The 25,674-nt window shown below is 44.7% G+C and overlaps 1 protein-coding gene across 2 annotated transcripts in view; it reads right to left on the bottom strand.

Annotated features, from left to right (window-relative positions):
* Positions 1-22,981, bottom strand: part of LOC139918037 (voltage-gated potassium channel KCNC1-like) — a 41,378-nt gene extending 18,397 nt beyond the window's left edge. The window contains exons 1-4 of one of the 2 annotated variants that reach the window (XM_071907292.2): positions 22,346-22,981; positions 4,277-5,258; positions 2,410-2,613; positions 247-267 (exon numbers count right to left, since the gene is read on the bottom strand). In XM_071907292.2, coding sequence (XP_071763393.1) covers positions 247-267; positions 2,410-2,613; positions 4,277-5,258; positions 22,346-22,966 — 1,828 coding nt within the window. In that variant the 5' untranslated portion in view covers positions 22,967-22,981. The remainder of the gene's footprint in view (positions 1-246; positions 268-2,409; positions 2,614-4,276; positions 5,259-22,345) is intronic. The other variant, XM_071907294.2, reaches the window with a different exon arrangement.
* Between the last annotated feature and the right edge of the window lie 2,693 nt (positions 22,982-25,674).

Here is a 25,674-nt window from a genome sequence, read left to right as displayed (position 1 = left end):
ATGTACATGTACATATCACATCAGTTAATGTAAAATGTAGTGCATTTTTTCAAGGGGAAAAGTTCCTGAATAGCAGTGTGCCAAGGTGGAGGTCAGTGGGGTAGGGAGTAACACGAAGAAGTAACACAGTACAGAAAGAAATCAAATAAAATAAGCCACACACGACAACACAAACACGACACTCAGACGGCTTTGAGAAGACAGGGACACAGTGTATAACATGTAAGAATGAATAAGCCCACATACAAACGCGTGATATGACACAACCTGAAGAGAGAGACAACAACAACACAGAGGCACATCAGACAACAAGGTGACCCACTGTTCCCGCTCACTCTTCTTCAGTGTTTGTTTTATTGGTTATTAACACAGGACACGACATACTGGGTTACTCTCACTTCTGCTGCTGTCGCACTGGACGTGCGGCGCATGTGCACGCTCACACATAATGGACGCACTCTTGCATTGTATGCGTTAGACTTAAGTGCTCACACACACACACACACACACACACACACACACACACGCTCTCACACAAGTATACACAAACACATGCGCACACTAGCCACTCTGGATTTAAATTGCCATGTAATCCCATTTTCTTTCCCAAAAGAACTTTTCTTTTACATCTTGTACATTGCGTATGAGTAAGTGTTAGATATGGAATGAATGATCAGTTAATTGCAAGATTGTCGTTCACAAAATTGTTATGAAACAAAGTTATACAGGACATTGGGCTGAGGTTAGGTTTCATTGGATGAAATACCTCTCAAATTAGATGAAGATCCTCACAATGCAACTGGATACTGAACCATAATATTCAAATTTAAGTACCACCCAACCTTAGCTCAACTGTTTTTATCAGTCTCCTAACGTAATAATTCAAATTCACAACACACTTTCAGCCACAGAGAAGACTCCTCGGGGGTGATAGGTTAAACTCCATCGAACATGTAGACACAACACAGTGGACACGGTGGTGTATATCTGTGATTTGAAGTCATGCATAGTGTGTGCAAATGTGAGTACAAGTGTCACTGTGTCTGTGTTACTGTATTGGTGTGCTGTACGTTCATTGTGCAACTGCAAGACATGCTACGTCATGGAGAGCTTATCAAATTTTCCAGAAGGTTTCAGTCAAGACTTGACTAGGTTAAGGGCTCCATTTTGGCTTGGCTCCTTGTCATTTGTTTTTTTTTTTGTTTTGTTTATTTTATTAGTGTTACCTCTGTTGGCCTATGGTTTGATCCAGGAGGAGGTGGAGTTTGCATTGAGGTCCTGCTGTAACAGAGACCCTTCCATCTTATACCAATCCTCAGTCAGAGGGGAGTCTGGGCTGGGTGCCAGGGCTGCTGCCTCTAGTTTGTTGTCAACAGGGGGTGTCGAAAGTTTGGGAGGAGTGTGAGGGAGTGTTTTGGTGCAGGTTGGCAGCGGTGGTGGTAGTGGTTGGATTGCAATAGTAGATAAATGAAGCAAGGTGTCAGGTTTTCAGAATGAGCACGGAGCACACATGGGGTAAAAAGGGAGGTAAAGGTGAACCACAAAGGAAAAATAGGAGGAAAAAATGAGGATATGGATTCAAAGATGGGGCAGAGGAGGAGAGAGGGAGCGGGGAGGGGGAAATGTGGGGCAGGTTGAGGTAGAAAAGGTGTCACAAGGGGAGGGGTGCAAGCCAAAATAGAGAGGAAGTCGGGAGGCAGGAGAGAGAGAGAGAGAGAGAGAGAGAGAGAGGGAGGGAGAGAAAGGAACAGAAGTGACGAGAAGTAAATTAATGCATGGTCAACTGTCTGAGTCCAGAAGACAGAGAAAGACAGAGATCATTTATGAGCATGAATGAACGTGAGGTTATGGGACACAGAAAAAATTCAAAGACAGCATGGAGAGATGGAAGACAACGAGATCGAGGCAGTGAGAAGAGAAGAGAAAGAAAAGAGGAGAGGAGAGGTAGAGGGACAGAAAATCTCTGACAGAAGAAATAAAATATGATACCAAGCAGTGATGGAAACACAGACAACATGAATGTGAAGAGGTGGAAACAAATAGAGCAGAGCAGAAGAGCTAAGTGTATACATGTGTGTGTGTATGTGTGTGTGTGTATCAGTATGTGTTTCATTGCTAGCTGTGATTGGAGTCTTCTATCTCATAAATGCAGTTGCGGCTCCCAAAATTAATTTCTTATATGTATGGTTTCCCTTTCAACCGATTCATTCCCAGATGTTTGGATCTGACCTTGTATGCATAATGCATGTGTACTTATCTGCTCCGGCTGCAACTGCCCACTTGGCATATATGATATATATATATAAACAGGGAGGATCAGTACAGGCCATCTTGCCTGGCATCTTACTGTGTGGATCTGTTTACGTAAGGTGTGTTGTTTATGTATCCGTCCCCTGGGGTGAAACATACCTTTCCGCACATTCCCATCTGTGGCACGGAATTCCCTGGTGTTGAGCAGGAAGCAGGCGCGGTCCTGCTGGTAGCGTTCCCGGGTAACGCCGGCGCCCCCTCGCCCAACGGGGCTCCTCTCGTCTGGGCTCAGCACCTGGTCGATGGTGGGGCAGTCCTCGTTAGCCAGGGCCGCCGAGGCTGCATCACCATTCTGCTTGGAATCTGGAGAGCAGAGAGACGGGGGGAAAGCAGGGGGACAGACACATGGAGGACAGTTATATCAGGAAACAATGTCGAAGAGCATTGTGTGACTTCTTTCACAAACACGGACAAATGTTTTAGAAGTATGAATGTGTATTTCCTTATTTCATTAAGCAATTGCGAGAAAATAAAGCAATTATTTCCTTTGCAGATGCATGATAGTTTGATGTCTGTTAATATACAGTATGTCCCTATGGCAATATTATAGGAATATTATTGTGATACCATAGATTAAAGATTAAAATATCATCAAGTACCATAAGGTCACTATAAATTCACTATTGAGTACCACAGACATGTTAAAAATGCCTATAGGAATATTTCCATTGCCATGCTAATGTTCAGAAAAAAGTCTGAAAAAAGTATTCATATAAAAGATACATATAGATATTAGATAATAGATATTTTAAACAAAAAAGGAGGCTCAAAAAGCCACAAAATCAACATATGCTTTTTGAAAAGTAATCAAGCAGAGTAAAATCATACACATCTCAATCTTAACCAGGTGCTACACAAAATAAAGAACACAAGTAGAGTCTATACACTGAAAGCCGGTTTTAATAAATTTACACACTTTGGGAACAACTTTGAGTGTGCGGGCTCTACATTTGTTCCTACTTTTTGATAAGTCAAACATATGAGCTGAATATGTTCCAACATACGACCTGCGATTACAGAAAATCCTGTTTGTTGTGATTATCCAATATAAATTATATTTTGCCTCCATAATTTAGTGTACTAGATTTCCTGTTTCCTGGTGATTTTTTTCAGTGAAATCAAAATAACTTGAAAACAGTTTCCACTAAACAATCTAATAACACAACTTACAAGAAACCTTTATAGAGTGTGGAAGAAAGGTAGAGGAGATGTAATAAAACCACTGTTGAGGCAGTAAAGTAATGCATTAAATGTGCATTATTGTTGTATGTGAAGCCTGATGCAATGGCATGTCAAATGCAAGCAGAGATCCAAATTATCTCTCTGATTTCACTGGTAATGCCAGAGAGGAAATGTGTGAAGTCAACCCAAACTGAGATGCATTAAGTTGTTTTAACAGATAATTAAGTTCATTTTCCTTCCATAGTGTTTGTTCCTCGCTGACAGATGGGTGCCTTAAGGCAACTGTGGACCCACCAGTTGATTATAAATTACACATGACTTCTGATGGGCCAGTGATTTCTCCAGGGTGGATCCAGAATCAACTATGCATGGCTTCTTGATAGTACTAACACCACCACTTCTGTCTCGTGAGACTTTGGCACTCTAACCCTCCCGACCCCCAACCCCTCACACCATTACTGTGCATGCAACTGTCATCAGTAAACTCTCTTATTCCCCAGAATCGTACACATCCACTTTGCCCACTCCGCTCTGATTGGATAACTGTGTGCCATACAGCATGACTTTGGCATTCATTTCTCCAAAAATAGAAGAATTTGACTGGGTAATTTGTGTTCAGTGCCCTTGAGGAGAAAAGTTGCGCAAACAGATGCTCAGAAAAAATACATATTGAGTAAACAAACATATTCAGGGTCACAGATGTCTATTGTCTTTCGGCTGTCATCAGCGCTTACTATTTGTCGTCAAAATAGAGCGAGTTAAGATGAAATTTGAAATAGCTCACCTCTGTTGATTTCTATGATTTCTTCTTGGGCGAGAGGGCAGTCACCCCCTATGCCTCCGGACCCCATCACCCCACCTAGGACATTTCCCAGGATCCTTTGGGGTGAGGCAGTAGCCATCGCCAGGGCGTCCGGCTTGCAGTAGTTGGGGGAGCCTGGTTGGGGTGCTCGTGGGATGTGTTTGTTCTTCTTCTTGGGCAGCTTTTGTTTGGCCATAGCCAGAGAGTAGTACATGCCGAAGTTGTTGACAATGACAGGTACGGGCATAGCGATGGTCAGCACACCAGCCAAGGCACACAGCGCACCCACCAGCATCCCTGACCACGTCTCCGGGTACATGTCTCCGTAGCCCAGCGTGGTCATGGTCACCACGGCCCACCAGAATCCAATGGGGATGTTCTTGAAGTTGGTGTGGGCACTGGCTGTGGGGTCGTCTGGGTCGGCGCCGATTCTCTCAGCGTAGTAGATCATCGTGGCAAAGATGAGGACACCGAGGGCTAAGAAGATGATGAGCAGGAGGAATTCGTTGGTGCTGGCGCGGAGGGTGTGGCCCAGGACACGAAGACCCACGAAGTGGCGGGTCAGTTTGAAGATTCGGAGGATGCGGACAAATCGGACAACGCGGAGGAACCCCAGGACATCCTTGGCAGCTTTGGAGGACAGACCGCTCAGGCCCACTTCTAGATAGAACGGTAGGATGGCCACAAAGTCGATGATGTTGAGGGTGCTTTTGAAGAACTCAGCCTTGTCTGGGCAGAAGGTGACGCGGAGCAGGACCTCAATGGTGAACCAAATGACGCACATGCCCTCCACATACGTTAACCAGCTGTCGGTCACCACCTCGTATACAATCTCCTCGCGGGTCACGTTGCCCACCGTGACGTTCTCTGTCTTGTTGTAGATGGTGTTGAAGGCCTCATGCGTCTCCATGCAGAAAGTGGAGATGGAGATGAGGATGAAGAGTAGGGAGCCAAATGCCACATACTAGAGGGAATAAACAGCAAACAGAGAGGATGGGAAGGGGAGGGAAAAAGAGAAAGAGAAAACAAGGTAAGTCAGCTACACATGGAGAAAATTTGGGCAGACAAAGAGAAAGGCATAAAGAGAAAATGCAGAATTGGTGGAGCTTTGACACCTTAAACCAACACCAGAGATAAACAAGTGGTGTGTGTTCAACAATGTGTTAGCCCCAGCAGGTCACTGTGGGGCATTTCTCAGTGGGATGAGATAATAACCCTGTATTCTGTGAAGTCTGACTACACACAGAAGTGCTATAAATGTTGACCTTCAGGCTAAACTACTGAGTCAAAGTGGCCTATGTGCTATAGTATGAAAAACTACCTCTGAATCTCAGAGAGAAGCTGTAACGGTCATCTACATAACAAACCAAGGAGAAGGTTGTGTAAGAAAAGGAAAGGAAAATCAGAACACGCACATCATAAACCTGTAAAAGAAAAAGTGAAAGACGGAGGGACCCTTAATGGTGGTACACAGCTGGAGAACAAAAAGAAAGTTACAGGATATGATGGAGGAATGGAAAGGAAAATAAAAGGGAGTGTAAGGATAAGCCAAATTAATAATTGATAGTGTGTATGCCATAGTGCAGTGAATGACTAAGAAATCAGGATGTTGCATGTGCTCAAACCCACAGTTCAGTGTGTTCTGTTAGAAGTGTCAAAACATGACTTTGCTGCCATTGTTAACCTTGTGTCTGATTACCTATAGTTGATTTTCTATTTGAACTTGTGAAGCATGAAGTATGGTTTGATACGTCAATTTCACAAATGCAAGATGCAAGCAGTATCTAAGATACACAAACTATTAAATTTATGTTCAATCTCTACTAGTATATTCTCGAATAATTCCACAAATGTATTATAGGTTGATCTATATGTACTGAGGCAATGACTGTATTAATAATTTTGTTTCACAGATGTTAATAGTTTTGATCTTGAAGTGAACTTTTGTTTTAGACTAGATTAAATGGGTTGGTAACTGTGAGGCTTAAAATGCCTTTGACGAGTTTCCATTGTAAGATCCACATCCAAAAAAAGGAGTTAGTAACATTAAAAGCGCAGTGCCAAATTAAAACGTTTCTATTGGCATTTTGGACGCTGCCTCCAACCCTTTCCACCCCCTTGAGAGTATTGTATTGTTGCCCCGTCTGCTAGTGGCATCCTTTCTACACTACAATGTCTGGCAGCTCCAAGCTCGCTCTTTCACTTCCAAAACTTTCTCCTCAGGGTAAATTTCTTGGACAGGAAGCAAAATATGAGCTAAGTTATAACAGCGTCTCGACACAGAGATCTCTGCTGTTTTCTCATTGAGATGGGCAGTTTAAAGAGGAATAGACTTTTTCTTCTTCCTCTTTAGTGCTAATCTTTTAGGCATGCTTGCTTTTTCGTCACTCGCCGAGTCGATTGGTTTTCCTAGCGTTTGCCGTCTGTGCAATCTGCAAGCTTACTGTCTATATGTACCCAAGCTCATTATGCTGGCCCATTCAATTGTCCCTGAATCAATTACAGTGGCGTGATAACACCAGTGTGTGCGTGGCTACTGCACAGTCTTTTCCTGTTGCAGTCCATTCCTACATGCCCTGCAGTGTATTTATAGATGCAGTATACTTTGTGCTTTATCAAATAAATAATAAAACACAGACATGGCCAGAGGAGCAAAAGAGAGAGGTAATTCATACTTGAGTGGAGCCCATATATATAAGAAGCCTGAGTGCCCTCAGTGTATTGTGCGTGTCACTGTGTATTTTCAATGTTATGCACTTATGTAATATCAAGAGCAACATATAAGAGGAAGCCTTATAACTAAGCAAAAATGGAAGGAACCAGTGTCAGTTCTCAGTGGCTTGGTTCTCTCTCCAATCTCAGCTTTTCTTTGAATTCAAAATTGGATGAGAGCCTACACATACTTTCTCTAAGTGTCTTCATGACAGAAAAAGACTTAGCAGAAGACTTAAGACTCGGAAGCAATGTATTTAGTGGAGATTAGCTGACAAGCATTTAGCCAAACAAGTGACCTTCCAGGAAAGTCAGCCATGAAGTACAAGGCAATGTCACCCACACTGGACTGAACTGGGGCAGCTGTAATATTGGTATCCATATGTTCTTAAATTAGCAGAATTTTAATGCTGGTGTTATGTTGAGCTATACATGTTTTTTTAATGAAAGTCCTACACAGACCTTGTTAAGTGGAATGGGTAACATGGAGCACAAATTCAAGTAAATCAGGACATTGCAATGATAGTATTTTTGGAGGAGTAACTCTTTGTACCCCAAATTTTTTGGTGATTTATAGTGTCTGTCATGTCGATTCCAGGTTTTCTGGTTGTCTCTATTCTGTCGGGTCTCAAAACCCTCAATACCCCCCACCCCCACCCTCCTCACTTTCTCTGGCCTTCTTTTTTCTCTCTCATTCCCCTCTTTCTCTCCCCTTCTCCTCTTCCCCTTGCCTTTCCATCTCTCTTTCCCTACCTCCTTTCTCCTCTGCCATGTTTCTCGCTAGTCGGTGTCTGACCTACTTTCTCAGATTGCTGCAGTGCTCTCCCCCTCTGTATCGTGAAAACACACACGCACGCACACGCGCACACACACACACTGAGGTTCTCAATCACCCTCCCACCCCTACCCCCGTACCAGCCCCCCCCTGTCCCAGGGAAGCAGGATAGTACCAGCGGGACCTGCTCAGGACGCTCCCTCATTGGCTGAGCACCAGAAACCCTTTACATGTACAAATCAGGGCAAGGAGGAGAGTTTTGCCCTGGAGTGTTACACTGCTATTCCTGATGTTAATGTTACTGTTGTTCCTGATAATGATGTTAATGATGTAAATAATATAATAATGATTAGAATGAGGAGGAGGAGGATGGTAGTGGTGGTCGGAGTAAGGAAGTAATAAAGAGTGAAATGTTGAGGATGCTTATACGTGCAAGATGTGAAGTGAGGAAGTGAGGCTTTCATGTTGCGTTGCTTAATTAGCTGGTGAATGGTGTCACTACACATGAACACACATACACACACGCACATACACACATGTGCATGCAAACACAAAATAGTGGGAAAACTGCAGTCACATCATATCTTGTATGTAGGCTACACAGGTGGAGACACAGGAGGGGGGCAGACAGTGTAGAGAAGGAGAAAAGAAAATGTTAAAGTAGTTCAGGAGAAAGGAGAGAGCATCATAAAAGTGAGAGAGAGGAGGAGAAAAATGGACCAAAACATGAGCTGAGGAGACCAGACAGGATAATCCAGACATTTAGTATTCCTTTAGCGAGACAGAGGAAAGTATCTCGTCCTGAGCTATCGGCTATGCTAAGCTAAGCTAGCTCATCAGTCTGATGATCCCGAAGTGACCTGACTGTGTCAAGCGAAGAGGACATTCAAAAAGACGAGGAAGAGGAGAGAAAGGACTGGAGAAATGATGGTGAGAGGAAGAGAGTGAGAGAGAAAAGAGAGAGAAGGGAAAGTTATCAGAAGATTGAAGGCTAATGCTAACAGACGGCCATATAGCGGTAAAAACAAGGAGAGAGTGAGAGTGAGTTCTGGGTATGTCTTTTTCCCACAGTGGTCAGTCTGTATGTTAAATCTGGTAGAATTTTCGGGTCTACATCAACATGAATACCTGCCTGACTTAAAGCTGCATTAGGTACGATTTTTAAGTAAAAATACACCTGTCTAATGAGGCTAAATCAGTGTGGCGCAACAGAGAAGAGCTTCCAGTTGATGTAATGCACCCTCTGGTGGCCAACAACGCCAAAAAACAGGGTTAACTGAGCTGATGCTTTTCAAGCTGCAACTTGCATTGCATTTGAGCATTTGACTAGGACCAAAGGGCCTATAAGACAGACAGTTTACAGTAACTGAAATTTTGAAACAAATCTACATTATCAGACTACACCCACACCACAATCTTTTCCAGATATCTCTCTTTTTCTTGCCTGGTTGTTGTATATTCAGCCATCATTCTCTAATGCACCTCTGCAAAGCCTCTTCTGATTCAGAGATTTGTAGATTCTGCCTATTTGCCTAAATGAAATTCTGGCGTCAGGTATGGTCAGTGGCGGGAAAGGAAGTGACAAACTGAAACTTGCAAGCGAAATACAAATACAAAAGCGCTCTGCCCAGAGAAAGCTGAACTCACCAACGAAACTGAACATCTTCACCACCTCCAACCCCACTAGCAACTAAGAAGAACAAATTTAGGCCTGAGGAAGGTTTACTAAGTTTACTAATGTCACTGGGTTTTGAAGTCTTTAAAATTCAAACTGTTAACATTTGGGCCAGCCACATTCAAACTTGCAGAGCTTTGATCTATAGGGTGTAACTAGTTTGACACTAATCGTAAGCCATGATACAATATTTCTGATGATGAAACAAAGGTAAACGTAGTACTTTTATGGTGTAATTTCAGACGTGTATAAATCATTAAAGATTTGATAGGATTACTGTTACCTAGCCTGTGACTACATAAGAAAGCTGTGTGTGTAATGAACTCAAAACAGCTGAAGGCAAAAAGTGTGTGACAGAGAACAGTTGAGGAATCATCAGATCGCCTGTACTATTGACCTTAATGCTTTCAGTAATTGAATGAAACAGTAATTCAAGTCAGCAGAGCACAATGGATAAAACTGCAGATGTGAACACCAAATCAATATAGATCAATCCATCACAAGAGTCGATCCTTTTTAAATATACAGCAGCGTGTCAAGCAGAGATCTATTGTGCGCTATAGGAGTGAGATACTCCCACTCCCACACTACTCCCACCGCTTGACCATTAATGAAATGTACTTCACGCTATTCATCAAGCCTGCATGCACAGAGCACACAGGTGTGAATGTGTGTGTGTGTGTGTGTGTGTGTGCCTGTACATGCATCTGTATGCCTGTACATGTGTTAGTATAAGTGTCTGGTGCACGTGTGTGTGGACATGACTCACAACGGGAGTGAGATAAACAGCCTATGGGCACGGGAGGTGTGTGCGCACACTTGCCGATCGCAGATAGTGAGTGGTAGCTACATGAACGCTGCATTGAGGCGATGGTGAAGGATGGGCAGAGAGCGGAGCGACAGAGAGAGAGAGAGAGAAAGAGGTGGAGGAGGATGATAAAAGGAGGAGTAGCGTTCTGTCACTTCACACTTTTTTATCTCCCAAAGCACTTTGTCTCTGTTGTCTCCCTCTCCCTCTGCATCATAAAGGTAAGGCAATGCAACACAGTAATATTGTGTGTGTGTGTGTGTGTGTGTGTGTGTGTGTGCAGCCATGTCCATGCTATGACAATACACTATAATATCAGCCTATTGTGTAGAATTCCCTATGGTAAAGCTACCATGCCGAATACCTGTGGCCCAATGACCTTCAAGGCCCAATAGAGTCTCCCTCGCTCTCTGGGCTCTGAAATTAGATTTGGAAAGATCATCAACATAAATTTAAAAGAGAGGGGAGTCAGAGAGAGAGAGGGAAAGAGAGGCAAATGAGATGGGGCCTTTGAGGGAGAGGAACTGTGAAAGGAAGTTGATGATAGAGAGCGTTGATTGTGTTTGGATGGATGAATGAATTAAAGAGAGCGAAGGAAGGAATGGGTCGGATGGAGGGGAAGGAGATGAAAAGATGAGTGGAGGAGAGAAGACAATGACTTGAGTCTCACCAATCAAGGGGAGAGAGAGAGAGAGAGAGAGAGAGAGAAGGGGGCAATATAGAGAGAAGAGTACAATATATATAGAAAGAGAGAGTGAGAAAGGGCAATAAAGACGGAGAGAGAACAAGAAAGAAAGAAAGGAAGAAAGAAAGAAAGAGGGGTAGGGAGGAGGGGGAGTGCATGAATGTAAGTGATATAACCAACGGGAGATTGTCGGAGCCGATATTAGCCCTACAGGCATTTTTGCATGCACGGCGGCGCGCTGCGCTCTTCCTTAACGGGACCCTAGTGGCGCTGTGTTTACTGCGGCACCATCCAGAAGAGCTTTATCATTACAGTATTACCACAGCCCTGCCTGGCTCTCTGTCACCATGACAACCACTGCGTTAGCCTCTGCTTTCAGGCACCAAGGACAGGGCTAAGCCAAATACTGCTCCTACAGCTGCCGTACACGGCTGAATATAGCAAGAGCAAGACCCCGCCAAATTGTGATCGTTTGGCCTGGCTGCTAATTGTTCAATGACAAAATAACAGTAACCGTTTTTCATGTGAAGGGGTGAGTGACCTTGAGGGAGATATGGAGAGAAATAAAGGATTATGCTCATTACTAACAGCGCTCTTCTTCCATGTAACTCACATGTGATATTTGATCAGCATTAGCACGATGAACGGCGATCAGTAAGACGGAGCATGTGGAATCTTTCCCGGAGGGCAAAGCAAATGGGCGATCACTACTGCAGAGTCAGCAATGATAAGAAGACATTGAAGGATGATCTGAAATCTGCACATGAATGAGGCATGAAAAATGAACACTTAAACGATGTGAAACACAGAATGTTCTCCTGAAGGGCAACCCAAGCAAAGGGTTAGACTGGGATGGGGTGATTAATCTATTATCTCAGGTGAATGACTGTGGCCATCGCTCAGGGACTCAGAAAGTAGCCACTTAGCTTCCAGCGTGAGTATAACCTTTGGTGAGTTACAGGAACAGCCTCCACCGGTGCCATCATCATCATCGTTGTCATCATCACCACTGTATTCACTGCAGACTAATGTTTCAGATGAAGGTTTTGCTACTTTAGGCTGAGATTACACAGAAAACCCTACAACTAACATTCAAGTTCTTGAACAAGAGAAAGAGAGCAACTAAAATGTCAAAAGAGAGAGAGTTCCCTTTAGGGACATTGCGTGTGAAATGGACAAGCAGTAAAACTGAGTGGGAAGGCAGAGACAGAGGGAGAAACGAAGAGAGAGAGAGCAGTAGAAGACAGAGAAGGTCTTTCAGTGTTGTCTTATGAGTGTTGAATTATGAATTATTACAGTAGCTTTTAGCTGCTTATGACCTCTCAACCTCAAGGATTCATCATGTGGGCATAAGTTATGCTGGCATGGCCCATAAAATGTGCCAAAGAATATTAACCACAGTCATAGTATTCAGACCGTCATTTTGCATTAGACCCACTGTATATAGTAAAAATACCATATGGAGAATAACTGATTACACTTCAATTACAGCCTTGCAATGACCTAGGAAAACTCCTCTCCATATTGCAGTTTTAAAACCTCTTCAACCTTGCCGGTTCCGCCGGTGGGTCCATCATTACAAAAACATGTTGCGCGGCCAAGCTTTGTTCACATCCACAGACCTTTATTTTAAAATCTAGTCAAGATCCCAAGGTTTCCAAAGATTCCAAACATGTCATGCTGAACTACAGGAAAATGTGTATAAAATGACCCACAAGACATCTAGATGTTTTCCATTTGATGCAATGGTGCAACCACAAAAAATGCCGTCTTTGGTTTGAATATTTCACTCAATGTAAGCGTGATATAAGTTCAATGAGGCACTGGATCAAGCAGATACAGAATATGTATGTGACATTGTCGTACAGTAGCTACTTAAGGGGAAATTTAAGGGGAAAATCAGAGTTCAAGGGGCTAAACAGTCAAGAGAGAGGATTTGAGTGTGGTGCCTCTACCATTGAAGAATAGTCTGGATTTCAAGGTGCATTGATCCAGTCGCCCCTCAGCTCATTTCAAACAGGGGATCCATGACAGCTGAAAACGACAGACTAACAATAGGCGGAAAACAATAGCAGGGGAGATAGCAAACCCTTGCGACCCATCCTCCCTCCCGAACCCTCTCTCTCTCCCATCAGGGGGGATCTGATGACTACCTGGGGGAAGAGGTGAGTAACAAACACCAGGGGAAGTAGCACAATATATAGATATATATATATAAGAGAGAAGTGTTCGAAGGAGCTCCGACCATGTCAGCACTCAAGGGAAATGGAATCGACATGGGTGTATGTGTGTGTATGTGTGTGTGTGTGTGTGTGTGTGTGTGTGTGTGTGTGTGTGTGTGTGTGTGTGTGTGTGTGTGTGGTGGGGAGGGGGATTTGTGGGGCCCCGGAGCCCTGCTGGGCCTGAGCCAGGACAAGAGAGCCCCTGCTAGGGGTCACCCAACACGGGACACTGCGGGATAATGAAGGGCAGGAGAGGTGAGGAGGGGAAAACAAGGGGAGAGGGGGGGTAAGAGTAGAGGGGAGGAGGGTGGGGGTGAGGGGTGACGAGGAGGAGGTGAGAATTGCACGTGTATTTAGGAAGTACGTGTGTTTGCATGCATGTTAAACACGTGAGCACATGCTATACGTGCCATGTATGTACGCACCGAGACTCATCAAACGCCTGATTGTCAGGAGAGGCAGGAGGAGGAGAGGGAGGAGCAATGGAGTTTGGGGGGAGGTTGCCATGAACTGAGAGGGATAATTAGCTTCAGCTGCAGGTAATCCTTTCGTATACTTTATTTTCTGAGTCCTAGAAACGCTGAATCTTTGAGGTCAGTGCTCTTGAAAGTGATACCGGTAAAATTCAATCACAACACAGACTTCTGTTTCAGAGATTCCCTGAATGACTCAACTCCCTGACACACTACAGTGGAATCGGTGAGCTCTCCTACACAAACGCACACGCACACACACATGCACACACACACACACACACACACAAGGCTCTCCGGTCGACACGTCACAGTGTCGTCTCTGCTCTGCAGCGTTAAGGTCCCCTCCATTTCATTCCCACTGCAGTCCTGTCAAACATTTCTGAAGACAAACAAATGCTGTGTGGAGGTGAGCGGGCTGCACTCGCGTCCGCTCCCTCTCGTCTGCTTTGTATTCGATCCAGATTACTGCAGCGTACTATGTGCATTTGTCCTTGCGACGCAGCCCCCCTCTTTCTCGGCTGGTCCTCCCCTCTTCCTCCCTCCCTCACCTTTCTCCGTCCGTCCCACTGCTCTCTTGTCCCCCTCCTGTCCTCCTGCTTATTGTCTGAGAGCCTGAAAGCTAGTTGGGCGAAGCTGTGCCTATTCTATTAGCTGTGATGACCGAGTGCCTCCTCCTCCTCCTCCTCTTTTTCTCATTCTCTCTCTCTCTCTCCCTCTCTCTCTCTTTGTCTGTCTGTGCTTCAGTCTTTCACTGTCCTTAATCTATCTATCTCAGACCTTCATAAGTCATGGGAGGTGCACACACAACGCATGTATGTAAAGGACAGATTCCAGAGGATTTTCTAGTAAACAAGAGCACTCCATGTATCTAACCATCAGTCCCTCCAAGCGTTATACATAAAAATGTTTAGGTGCAAAATGGCCCAAGATGTCAAAATGGTATGAGACCTTCACAAGAACTCCACAGGGCGATCTGAGATATTTCCATCAAATCCCCTCCCAAATCGGACATTTTACACAGCCGCCGTTCGCTAGACTACATTCCCCCTTAAAGTGGTCATTCAGTGGCACGCGCGCTCTGCCTCCACTCCACTGCCACTTGGAAAGGAGGGACAATCACTAGGAAGCAGATGGTCACACAGGAATTGTCCCAGTGACGCGCTCCAATGTCATTTTCCAAGGGAATGAGCAGGGATCCAGCTCGACTGTTAAAGTGCCACAGGCCAACGACACGTGGCCAACCATGCATAGACACTCAACACACGAAACCGTTAACCAGATGTGTTGAGCCACAGCACGGGTACCATCAGCAGGTTAGTCTTGCCTTATTTGAGTGGGTTGTGAAGACTATACAGTACAATCCAAATCCATAAAAAAAAATCAATCATGTCATACATTTGACATGGTAATTGGCTACAGATTAGGTTTGAAATACTCGCGAATAAAGTATTTGTTTTTTTTATATTACATACTATAAAATGTTAACAAAATGCCCAGCCATTGTGAATTTGAAAAAAAAAATCATTAAAATCTCCATAAAATCATTTAGTTGCATGATCGGAACATCATGACGGATTGGAATTTGGGAAGATCAACTTCATCTGTCAGCTGCTGTCAAACATGTTTTTTGTGGTTTTGAGACTTGCATTCTGCATGTAGTGAATGTGGTCTACAAGGTTACATGTAGAGGCGTGTCAAATGAAGTGATTTATGTGCATGCTGTAAGTGTGAACGCTCAGCAGAATGGTTTATGGGCAGCAACACATACAGAGTATAGGCCAATGTGTAAAGGTGAGTGAGAAGGTGTTTAAGAGTGTGTAGTATAACATGCATGAGTGCGTGAAGGTGTTTCTGGTCTTTGTTTAGTTACAGTATGGCCTGAATTGCTTATGAATAATTGAGTACCTTGCAGTTCTGATGCAGTGCAAGGACCTGTAAGGAATTGTGTTGAGGAATTGTGTGCAATTAAAAAAGGTTTTACCTGTGCAGGTAAATGTGTGTACGCTACTTGTTTTCTTATGTGTGTGTCAGTGTGTGTATGTGTATGCGTGTGGCCGTGTGTGTGTGTGTGTGTGTGTGAATATAGTACACAATGCACTGTTCGCTCTCTTGTGATGTGACTAGATTTTGCCCCATTTAGAGAATTCAGACTCCCACCACTGTAATCGGCTCTGGCACCATGTGAGCTCTCCAGCCACGCCAGTGTCCTAAAACATTTCAGTTCCAAAGCATAAGAGTAGAATTGTCCAACGTTTTACCAACTAATTGACTGGCTGTACAGTGATGTGGAGCGCTGATTCAGCACATAACTAGCATGGCTAAATGGACCGAGGGAGAAGAGGAGGAGGAGGAGGAGGAAGATGGCTGAGCGAGAGATAAAGACAAGGAGGGAGTATTTGGAGTGATGGGGGAAGCAATTTTTGTAACATAATCACACAACATGCTAATTGCTCCTGTCTGGAATACTACTTGTTAATGCAGTTAATGAAGTCCAAAAGCAACTTTGACAAGATCGTCTTTTCCCGTTTTTACTTCTTTGCATGTGCGTCTCAGTTATTCAGCACAATGGGCATGTCACATCTTTCCTTGTTGCACGCTATCAAGCATCTAGCCAGTAAAATATCACCAACAGACAGCGCTCACATTACCAGGCAGGACTGAAAACAGAGGGACTCGGATATCTGAGGATATGAACACAACATGAGAAGGCCCGGGGTACAAAACCTCGTCAGGGAAAATTGAAGCAGAACACGATGGATATCCCTAATGCAGGCAGGAAAGTTAACTTGACTAATTGTTTGTCATGCCCTTCCCAACAGCCCTCTCCTGACGAAAACAGTTCACCATAATAAACTTGTTTAGCACTTAAGAATATCTCTCTCCATCTCGCTCTCAAGGGGGGTACGATGGGTTTGAACAAGCGGGCTACTGTACCACCCAGACAAAAACACCGCAAAAGTGCAGTAGCTATTTCCAGACCTGTGTTTACTAAGTATTGCTTATGTGCTGAATGGTCATACAAGTACAAAATCTCATCCTCTCACCAGTAATGGAGGACTAGATTTGCCACCAGAGAATGAGATTAAGGCCTCCTTCCCTCTCTTTGCTATTTTCAGATGCAATCCGCAGGGAGAAGAACAAGAATGGAAGTGGGAAATAGGCCTTTCAATAGAGTAAGAATACCAAAACCCTGCTGTTGAAAGTTAAAGTTTAATTCTACGCACTTAAAACCTTAACCTTTCAGTTAGCAAAACAGCACCCTTAAAGTAGCTGGAAATTATCTCCATTTCACATCACTGCTGACAGTGGAACAACTAGGGTGTTCTCATCATGAGGATAAGAGTCTCTTGTTATGGTTTTAGGGTGAGCCGCACCCCTTTAACATGAGAATGATGTTGGCTGTGATTTTACAGAGAACACAGCATGAAGCACAACGGGGACGCGCAACAAATAGCAGAGCAGAGAGGCGAGGGAGAGAGAGGCCAGGGCCTGCTATGATTGGCTGGGACCTGCACACACAATCAACAGTCACCTTCAGCACAATTCTCATAAAAACCCAGAGCAGAGTTGGGAGGTGCTGTAGGTGGAGCTGCTTAAAACTGGTGCAAAAAAATCTCACAAGGCAATGCAAAATTAGAAGTGACCTAATACTGTAGTAAAAAAGAGAGTGTGAGATATCTGTTTAAATCAAAAGAGGACAGTGTGCTTTTATGAAACGTGAAATTCAAGAGCTTCCCGGCGTAGGTGTTAAAGTGGATATTTCGCCAATTATCACTTCCTGTTTCAAACGCTTACTTGTGTCTGTCCCTAAATACCATCTTTCCACCCCACACAGCGCTCAGCTTCTTAGTCATAAGGTTGTCTCCCCCCAAAAAAAATGTGATGCAATGTCCCTGACGAAAATGGTAATGTCACCCAAACCCTGCCCCAAGCATTGTTTTTTTCTGGCCAACACCATGCCTATATATATAGGCAAGCCTATCTATACATCTTTTCTTCTATTTTCTGTCCGGCACAGTGGTTTTCTACCCAGAGACAACCTGTTCTGAGGCTGTCCGATGCGGTGGCAGGTCATATTTGTGTTTATGACAGCAGTGTGCGCTCCGGCACTGAACACAGTGGAAAAGAACAGCAAACAATGAACCACAAGACATGACCTTCAGGGAGGGGCTCTGGACAGCGGAGCGGGACGCGGTGCTGCCCCCAAAACGAGCGCAAATCAAATACAAAGCACACAAAGTCAGATTTGGAGGGGGCTAAGGGGCATCTTGTACATGCTGAGCTACAAATGGCACTTTGTCAGGAGATATGCTGACAAAGACAACTGTCTCCTTCTCATGCTAAACTGCAAGTGACCAAAACTAAACCTATGATACTGTGGGACTAAATGATATGACATGATATCAAAATGGTCACAAGTAGAATTAATATGGACTCAAAATTGTTCATCATACAGGTAAGCAGAGTGTGTTGAAAGGGGAAAGCAATTTTCAGCAAATTCTGTGTCTCTATAATCTATTTTCTGTATCTATGAGAATGTTAACTAGTGTATTACTGTATATAAATCTTTGATGACCAAATGGTTATTCAAAAATGTTGTAACTTCCTTTTTGACGTATGTGATTCAGAGTATTTGTAGTGCAAATCTGACCGCACAAGCCTATCCATGCCCATTTCACATATTGAACAAGCTTTAAACTGGTACTTCAATGTCATTTCAATTATGAGAACATTTCAGTTTTCCATTTGCCCAATGTTCTTGTGATGTTTGTCTATGAGTAACTCTCTCCTCCATGTGAGCTCAGCACCATATAGGCAATGTGATAACTGTCAAGTGATAACATCAAATTAGATTTCCTCTGCTTCAGTAAGAACACACTGACACCAAAACAATAACCACACAGTTCATGGATATTGGTAAATCCTTAGTTATTCAATTAGGACCATTGCCATTCAGGAAGATAAGAGTTAAAAATAGCAATTGAAAACAATTGGTCACAAAAACCTGAAACTGAGGGCCAAAATAAAGCACAAAATATAGACAATAGACAAAATCAAAATGTCAAGCGTGTTACAACTTGGCTGACAGGTTTATACGCTCCAAGTCTCTTTTGCTGCTTAATTGCACTGCAAAACTCAGTGTCATCCAGGCTTGGATCAATAAAGAAATTAGATGTATTGTATAGTGCATCATAAAGCACGAGACATATGCATTCATAAATTGCGTCAATAGGTTAATGGTCAGGTTACCGTACAGTAGCACCGGAACCAAGTCTCCTTAAGCATTCTCAGGTTTTAAGAGGGTGATAGGGGGAGAAAGAATGGTTTTAAAACAGACAAAAAGAGAGGATAATCAATAAAATATCAATCAATAGGCAGGCAGGAGGGCCAGGCTGGGAAGATTGGATGGCTCAAGCCTTCATAGCTGATCGAAGATGCTAAAACAGGGGTCCCCACCCCCATCATCCAATGTCTCTCTCTCTCTCTCTCTCTCTCTCTCTCTCTCTCTCTCTATGGCTGTCGCCGCCTCCCTCTTTATCTCAATACCCCCCTTGCTCCTCTCGCTCTCTCTCTCTCTCTCCCTCTCTCTCTCTCTCTCTCTCTGTCCTACTCTTTCTCCATCCGTGTCCCTCTCAGCCTCTCTCTTTCTGTATTTCTCTCCACTATCTCACTCCTTCTCCATCTCCCTTGCTCTGCCTATCCCTCTCACTCTCTCTCACCCCCCCTTTCTCTTTCTCCACTGCTCCCCCTCCTCTCTCTCCCCGTGTCTACTGCAGCAGAAAAGCCAGCACAGACACCAGCATGTATGTATGTGTGTGTGTGTGTGCGTGTGTGTGTGTGTACATGTGTGTAGCTGCGTGTGCTACTACGGTATATCCATGAGCGAGCCCCACGCGATCACGCACGAAGGAGGGGAGGGAAAAAAGCCTTGCATGTCGAGCGATAATATGAATAACCGCTCTGATCAAAACATTGATCGCTGATGCATTACATCACAGCCATGCAAACAAAATCCCTTAAATCATTAGAGAAACGTCTCTCCTCCTCGGTCTCCCTTTATTTCCCCCGTCTCCCTCTTCCCTCTCTGTCTCTCTCTCATCTGTCTCATTGCATTTCCACATCACTATCTCCTCTCTCTTCCCCTGTCCAGCTTTTTCTCATCCCCCTCTCCCTCTTTTTTTTTTTTTACACCTCTCTGTCTCTTTATCTCTCTGTCTTACTCTCCGCACGTAACATACATACATCTCTCAGGCAAAAAAACACCAAAAGGTTCTGCCATGATGGACTCGGATACTTTTAGAAAGAGCGAGGGCGGAAAAACGAGTGATCTGGGTCACATCGCTGTTTGACGTATAGCGCTGGCATATTAAACCTACAGAGAGAAATGGGGCTGCGTTCACCCACAAATAGAGCCGGCGCTGTGCAGGCGCTGTAATGAATCCCACCTACTACCTGCTTTGCGCTCTGCATAACCCCAACATGGAGTCATCAACACCGCTATCTCCAACCATTAAGCTGCTTAGATACTGTATGATTCATGAGATCTTGGCCACTGTAACCAGTAGATATGCTGAACTGTACATTACATAACACAGCATGGCCTTTGGTGACAAGGCAGCAGGTACAGTAACTTGTATCCAAGCTATAGAAATGCTGCTGTATGTCACGAGGAGAAGCCAAATCAGCATCCAACGCCAAATCCACTTGGTCCAAGCATGTAGTTTCTCTGTTTACATGCACATTTGAAACTAATCTTTGCCATCTGCCTGTCATACAAAGCTATCTATAGTGTGGTTTGAAGTGAATCTGCAAATCCCAAGCGTCCAACCTGAAGCTGCCTCCCCTCCAACTATGGGACATTCTGCACAGAGCCGGTCCATGGTGAACTGTTGGGTTGAGAGATGTGAAGCGGGAAAGGGTGGGGTGGGGTGGGGTGGGGTGGGGTGGGGTGGGGTGGGGTGGGGGGGGGGGGGGTGGAGTGGGTCGGAAATCAATCCGATTGGGACGCTGTGTCCGATGGGGCAAGAGTGACAGTTAGAGAGGTACTTCCTGCTACCTGATCCCAAAGCCCAGTGAGAGCAGGGGGACGGATCAGGTGGCCTGATCCAGACTATCTGTCCATCACAGCCTGACACTTTCCTCTTCCTCTGGGGAGAACACAATCCAGGTACGTGGACCCGTGCCCAGTGCCAGAGGTGGGAAGAGGTGGTGTGTGTGTGTGTGTGTGTGTGTGTGTGTGTGTGTGTGTGTGTGTGTGTGTGTGTGTGTGTGTGTGTGTGTGTGTGTGTGTGTGAGAGAGAGAGAGAGAGAGAGAGCCAATGTCTTTCTTTCTCTGTGATGTAACCAAATGTGAATTGTAAATCCAGTACATATTGCTGAGTATGCAAATGTTATTGTGCTTTAAATGTGTTTTTTCAAAAACACACAGCATTTAGCTCTTTATACCATGTGATGGCATGAATGTCTGGCCACTGCAGGTGTCTGCTGACTGTCTGGGTTTGTATGTAGACCCATGTATGCATTCACAATGTCTGTGGGTCATCACACGTCCTCATGAGGAGGAAAATAACTGTATTAACATCAGCGTTGAAGGGTATGACAGGGATGATCAAACGACATGACTGAATACACAAAACAAACAAAAAATCAAAGCAGTTATAATCAAGAAGATGGCTTTGTCTTTACCTGGAGGCTCCAAGAAAAAAAGAGCCACAAGCCTGTATACTTCAACTGAATGTTTTCATGTAACACGGATCAAAAAGACTGTCTAGGCTACTTGTTACTCATATTGTAACTCAATATATATATATTGCACGATCAAAGAGGGTCATCAAATGTTTGCTGATAAGAGGCAAATCATTCACTATTTACATGAAAACAGTGAAAGATACTCCAATGTACAGTAACGGCTGCGTAAAAGCAATAAAGCCCGTGCGTAAAAGGCATGTAGGATTCATCTGGGACAGGGGATTGGCACAAAGCAACCCAGCGGAGAGTAGCATTACTACCAAGGGCAAATGGGGGGAAAGACATGTACTTCAGCACTGAGGCTTCGGGGTCGTATGAGCTTCCTCAGTTAGGTGCTTCAATAAATAAGACTAACATGAAATACGGCGCTCTGATGTGCATCGTAAACGGACAAATAGCACCTAATGAAGGCGTTTGGATGCAGGAGGCGCAGCGGATGCTGCGTTTGGAAGCAGATATGTATTAAACCTGTTCAAGTACCAGAATACGGCGATAGGAATTATGATAGCAATAAAAAAAGGCATTCAGTGTGAATCCAGCTCGTCTGAAATGTAATATATCTAGCAGAAGAAATGGAAATGATGTGTTTGACAAAAACCTCATTTGTAATATCAACTAGTAGCCATCTACCAATAGATATAGCTGCCATACCATTTTCCATTTTTCCTATGCTATCAACATTAATTATTCAATATCCGTGAGTCTATATCCTGCCATTTAATACAAGCCTACTGTCAAGGATGACATAGATACCAACAGTAAGTGGCCTCTAGTTAATGATGAAGGGAAATTTCTCTGCAATAAATAGCTATGATGGTAATATGGAGAGAACATTTTACAAAGTTTTTAAAACTTATCATGACTCAAGTGGTGGCATGAGGCATCATGTGGCAGAATATAACAGTGTGGAAACAAGTTGGTCCCTTGAGGAGAGACATGGGGAACTCACCCGGGCATATTTGGAGGAATAAGGGTCTTCAAAAAGTGCCCAGATTTTGGGCTGCCAGGTTTTCCACCAGCCCGCTTTCCTCGCGTCCTCCTGCATGCACAGTCTTTTCAAGTCCCCGTCCGCACCCCCCAGCGCGGGGTCGTCGTCCGGCGCGTCCGGCTCGGGAGTCTCGAAGCTGTCCAGCGCCTCCTCCGCATCCCGGTGCTGCCGGTAATTCATCCAGCAACAAGCCTCCACGTCTGTCTCATCGATGCCCCAGAAGGCCAGCTCCTCCTCGAACAAGGGACCGCACACATCGTTGGGACAGTGCAACTTCCCCGTGCGGTAATAGTTGAGGATGAAGGAAAAGACCGACGGGTGGCGGTCGAAGAAGAACTCGTCTGATTTGGGGTCGTAGTCGAAGTTGCTGAACGCGTCCGGCTCGGTAAGCCACGATAAGCGGGTACCGGGCAACGTTTTTAGGGTGCTCCGGTAGGTCTCATGCCGCACCCCCCCGCAGTTTATCACGATTTTCTCGCTTTCCGACGGACAAGTCATGTCTGCGCTGTAACATGCTTTGTTGGACGACTTGTTCCCACCCTTGCGCCCTTTGAAAGAGGATACACACACCGAACTGAGCATAGAGGACCGGGGGGGAGGGAGAGGATGAGAGAAACCGAAGGGAGGAGGAGGGAGGAGTCTGAGGAGTCTGCGGGGAGAGAAAAAGGGCAGAAATTTTAGCAGAAGGGAGAAATAGATGTGGATTAAACATCAACATTGCAATAGAAACTGAGAATTACACGCTAATAGGGCAGATATGCAGTCATTCACTTGGTAATTTGCTAATAGGAGGGCGCAACGTGACCTTGTGCAGGTGCAGTGATGAGTGACAGGGAATCTGACATGGAAAAGACTGGCTGCAAAGTTGTTTTAACGAAGCATCTTGAGGAATAGAGATGCCATCAACTTATTAGAAACAGCATATGTGTTAAAACAGGTGGCTTGAGCAGCTTCATATGAGTCAACATCATCTCAGTCTAACACCACAGTGATGAGAATAGTTGAGACAGTCATTTACAGTGATCCAGCCTATTGTAATGTGATAGGAGTCCCAAACACACCGTTCATCCACATCCCTTTTCCTCTTTTCCTGCTCTGAACTATTACTTTAAACATCATCACTTGCTCTCATTCAGCCACTTGGTCCCACTGTTATTCTTGGGAGTCGACAATGATTTCTAAATTGATCCGGTTGATGCTCAACTCAGTGTTCATTCAAATCCTCTCCCTAATTAGGCCACTATGACACTTATACATGCAGACCCCCCCCCCCCCCCCTCCCCCTCTGCCTGCCTGGGCACCCAAGAGAAGGGAGCCGGGGAAGTAAGTGTGTGTGTGTGTGTGTGTGTGTGTAGGAGAGAGAGAAAGGAGAATTAGAATGAGAAAGAGAAGAGAGTGACAGAGGGATGGGAGAGAAAGAGAGGAGGTATTAAATTGGGGATCCATCTCCCTGCTTCTCTTCTCCTTCCTCCGAAATGCCTCTCTGACGTAAGGTGGCGCAGCACTGTGTGTGTGTGTGTGTGAATGTGTGTGAATGTGTGTGTGTGTGTTAATTGCCTCCCGAGAGTGCAGTGTCCGTACTAATGTTAGATCTCCTCAATCAGTCTATGTGCATGCTACACACACTGCTGCAGCCCGCTCCTCTACACCTCCTCCCCCCTCCTGCCTTAACATTCATGTGATGCACAATTATGTCAGCGCGCTCTGCCACTTCTCCCATGCATTGTGCGTGCTTGTTTGCATGTGTGTGTGTAAAGAAAGAGACAGAGAGAGAGAGAAGAAGAAGAAGAAGAGAGGGAGGTATAGAGAGAGGGAAGTGAGAGTGGGAGGGAGAGAGAGGGAGAGAGGAGGAGGAGGTGACTGAGGCAGAAAGAGAGAGGAGAGAGGGGGGGAGGCCATAAATCTGATTTTTAATGGAGGGATCGAAAAGGACGGAACAAATCGCAATCAGGAAAACAAGCCAGGCACAGACAAAGACTGGAGGATGGAGAGAGAGAGAGAGAGAGAAAGAGAGAGCATGTGATGGACATAGAGAGATAGTGGGACCCTCCTCTGAAAAAAAAAAGGAAAAACGAAAGGCAGAAAGAAAGTGAATGCAGCACGGTTGTGCCCTCACTTAGTCCCTCACTACAGGCAGTTACAGTGAACAGCTAGTGTAACATTGTCTCTTCCCCAGTGATGGAAGGGGGGGGGAGGGAGGGAGGGAGGTGAATGAGTAAGGGAGAGTGGAGGAGGAACAGGAGGAGGAGGAGGGAGGGAGGAGGGAAAAGCAGGCATCGAAAAGGAGAGTGCGCTATAAAAGTGAATGAATTCTGCTGCAGTAAAAAAAAAAAAAAAAAAAAAAAAAAAGCCAGAGTTATTTGCTTCCTCTCCTGGGTCAGCACGTCCGCCCGCGTGCCGCGTTGCCAGGTCTCGTCCACAATCCTGCACGTTCAGACCCAAAAGCCTCTACATGCACCGTATCTATGTTGTTAACCTTTTTCTCTATTCAAAGAAATGCGCCACTCTCCTCCTCCACCCCCCTCCTTTCCATTCCTGTGCTCTCTCTCTCTCTCTCTCGCTCGCTCTCTCTCTCTGTAGCCCTCCCCCTCTCCTATACTCTCCATCTACCCGCTCTCTCTCTCAGTCTCTCTCACTCTCTCTCTCTCGCTCGCTCTCATATTCCGCATAAAGGAATCACATTTCATTGAAGGGGGGGAATCAAGGCTTCACTTTCCTCCTCCTCCTCCTCCTCTCCTCCTCCTCCTCTCACAACACGCTCTTATTCCTATCCAGTGCCCTTCTCTCATTCTTTCTCTTCACTTCTGCTCTTTCTGTCCTCTTCCTCTTGCAGCATTTTACTTGTCTGCACTCTTTCTTCCCATCTCTCCCTCTCTCTTTTCCACCCACTCTTGCATCCCATTCATTTCCCTTCCCAAAGTAAGCCTCTTCCACTTTGGGTCAACTCTCCTCCTCTCTTTTCCTCTGACTTTTCCTTTCTGTCATTCAGGACATTGCAGTCTTTCTGTTTTTCCTTGTCACTATTGTGTGTTCTGTTGTTTTAACTATTTACGTGCACTTTTTAGATTTCAAAAAAACTTTTGGTTCATGACAAAGTTTGCTCTCTCTCTCTTCAGACCTTATTTTGACATTATTTTTCTTTTTCTACAAATTTGATTTTTAATTTTTTTTGGTGTGAAAATTATCTTTTTTGAGGATCCTGGAGAAACACTTACGACACTGAGGTAAGATCTGCTAAGAATAAGGCTATTGCATGGGTATGCAGTCAGAGTTTGGAAACAGATCTGAGA

The sequence above is a fragment of the Centroberyx gerrardi genome, chromosome 20 (assembly GCF_048128805.1).
Source record: "Centroberyx gerrardi isolate f3 chromosome 20, fCenGer3.hap1.cur.20231027, whole genome shotgun sequence".
Taxonomy (NCBI): domain Eukaryota; kingdom Metazoa; phylum Chordata; class Actinopteri; order Beryciformes; family Berycidae; genus Centroberyx; species Centroberyx gerrardi.
The sequence above is the reverse complement of the archived record's forward strand: the minus strand, read 5'-3'. Positions and strand labels throughout refer to the sequence as shown.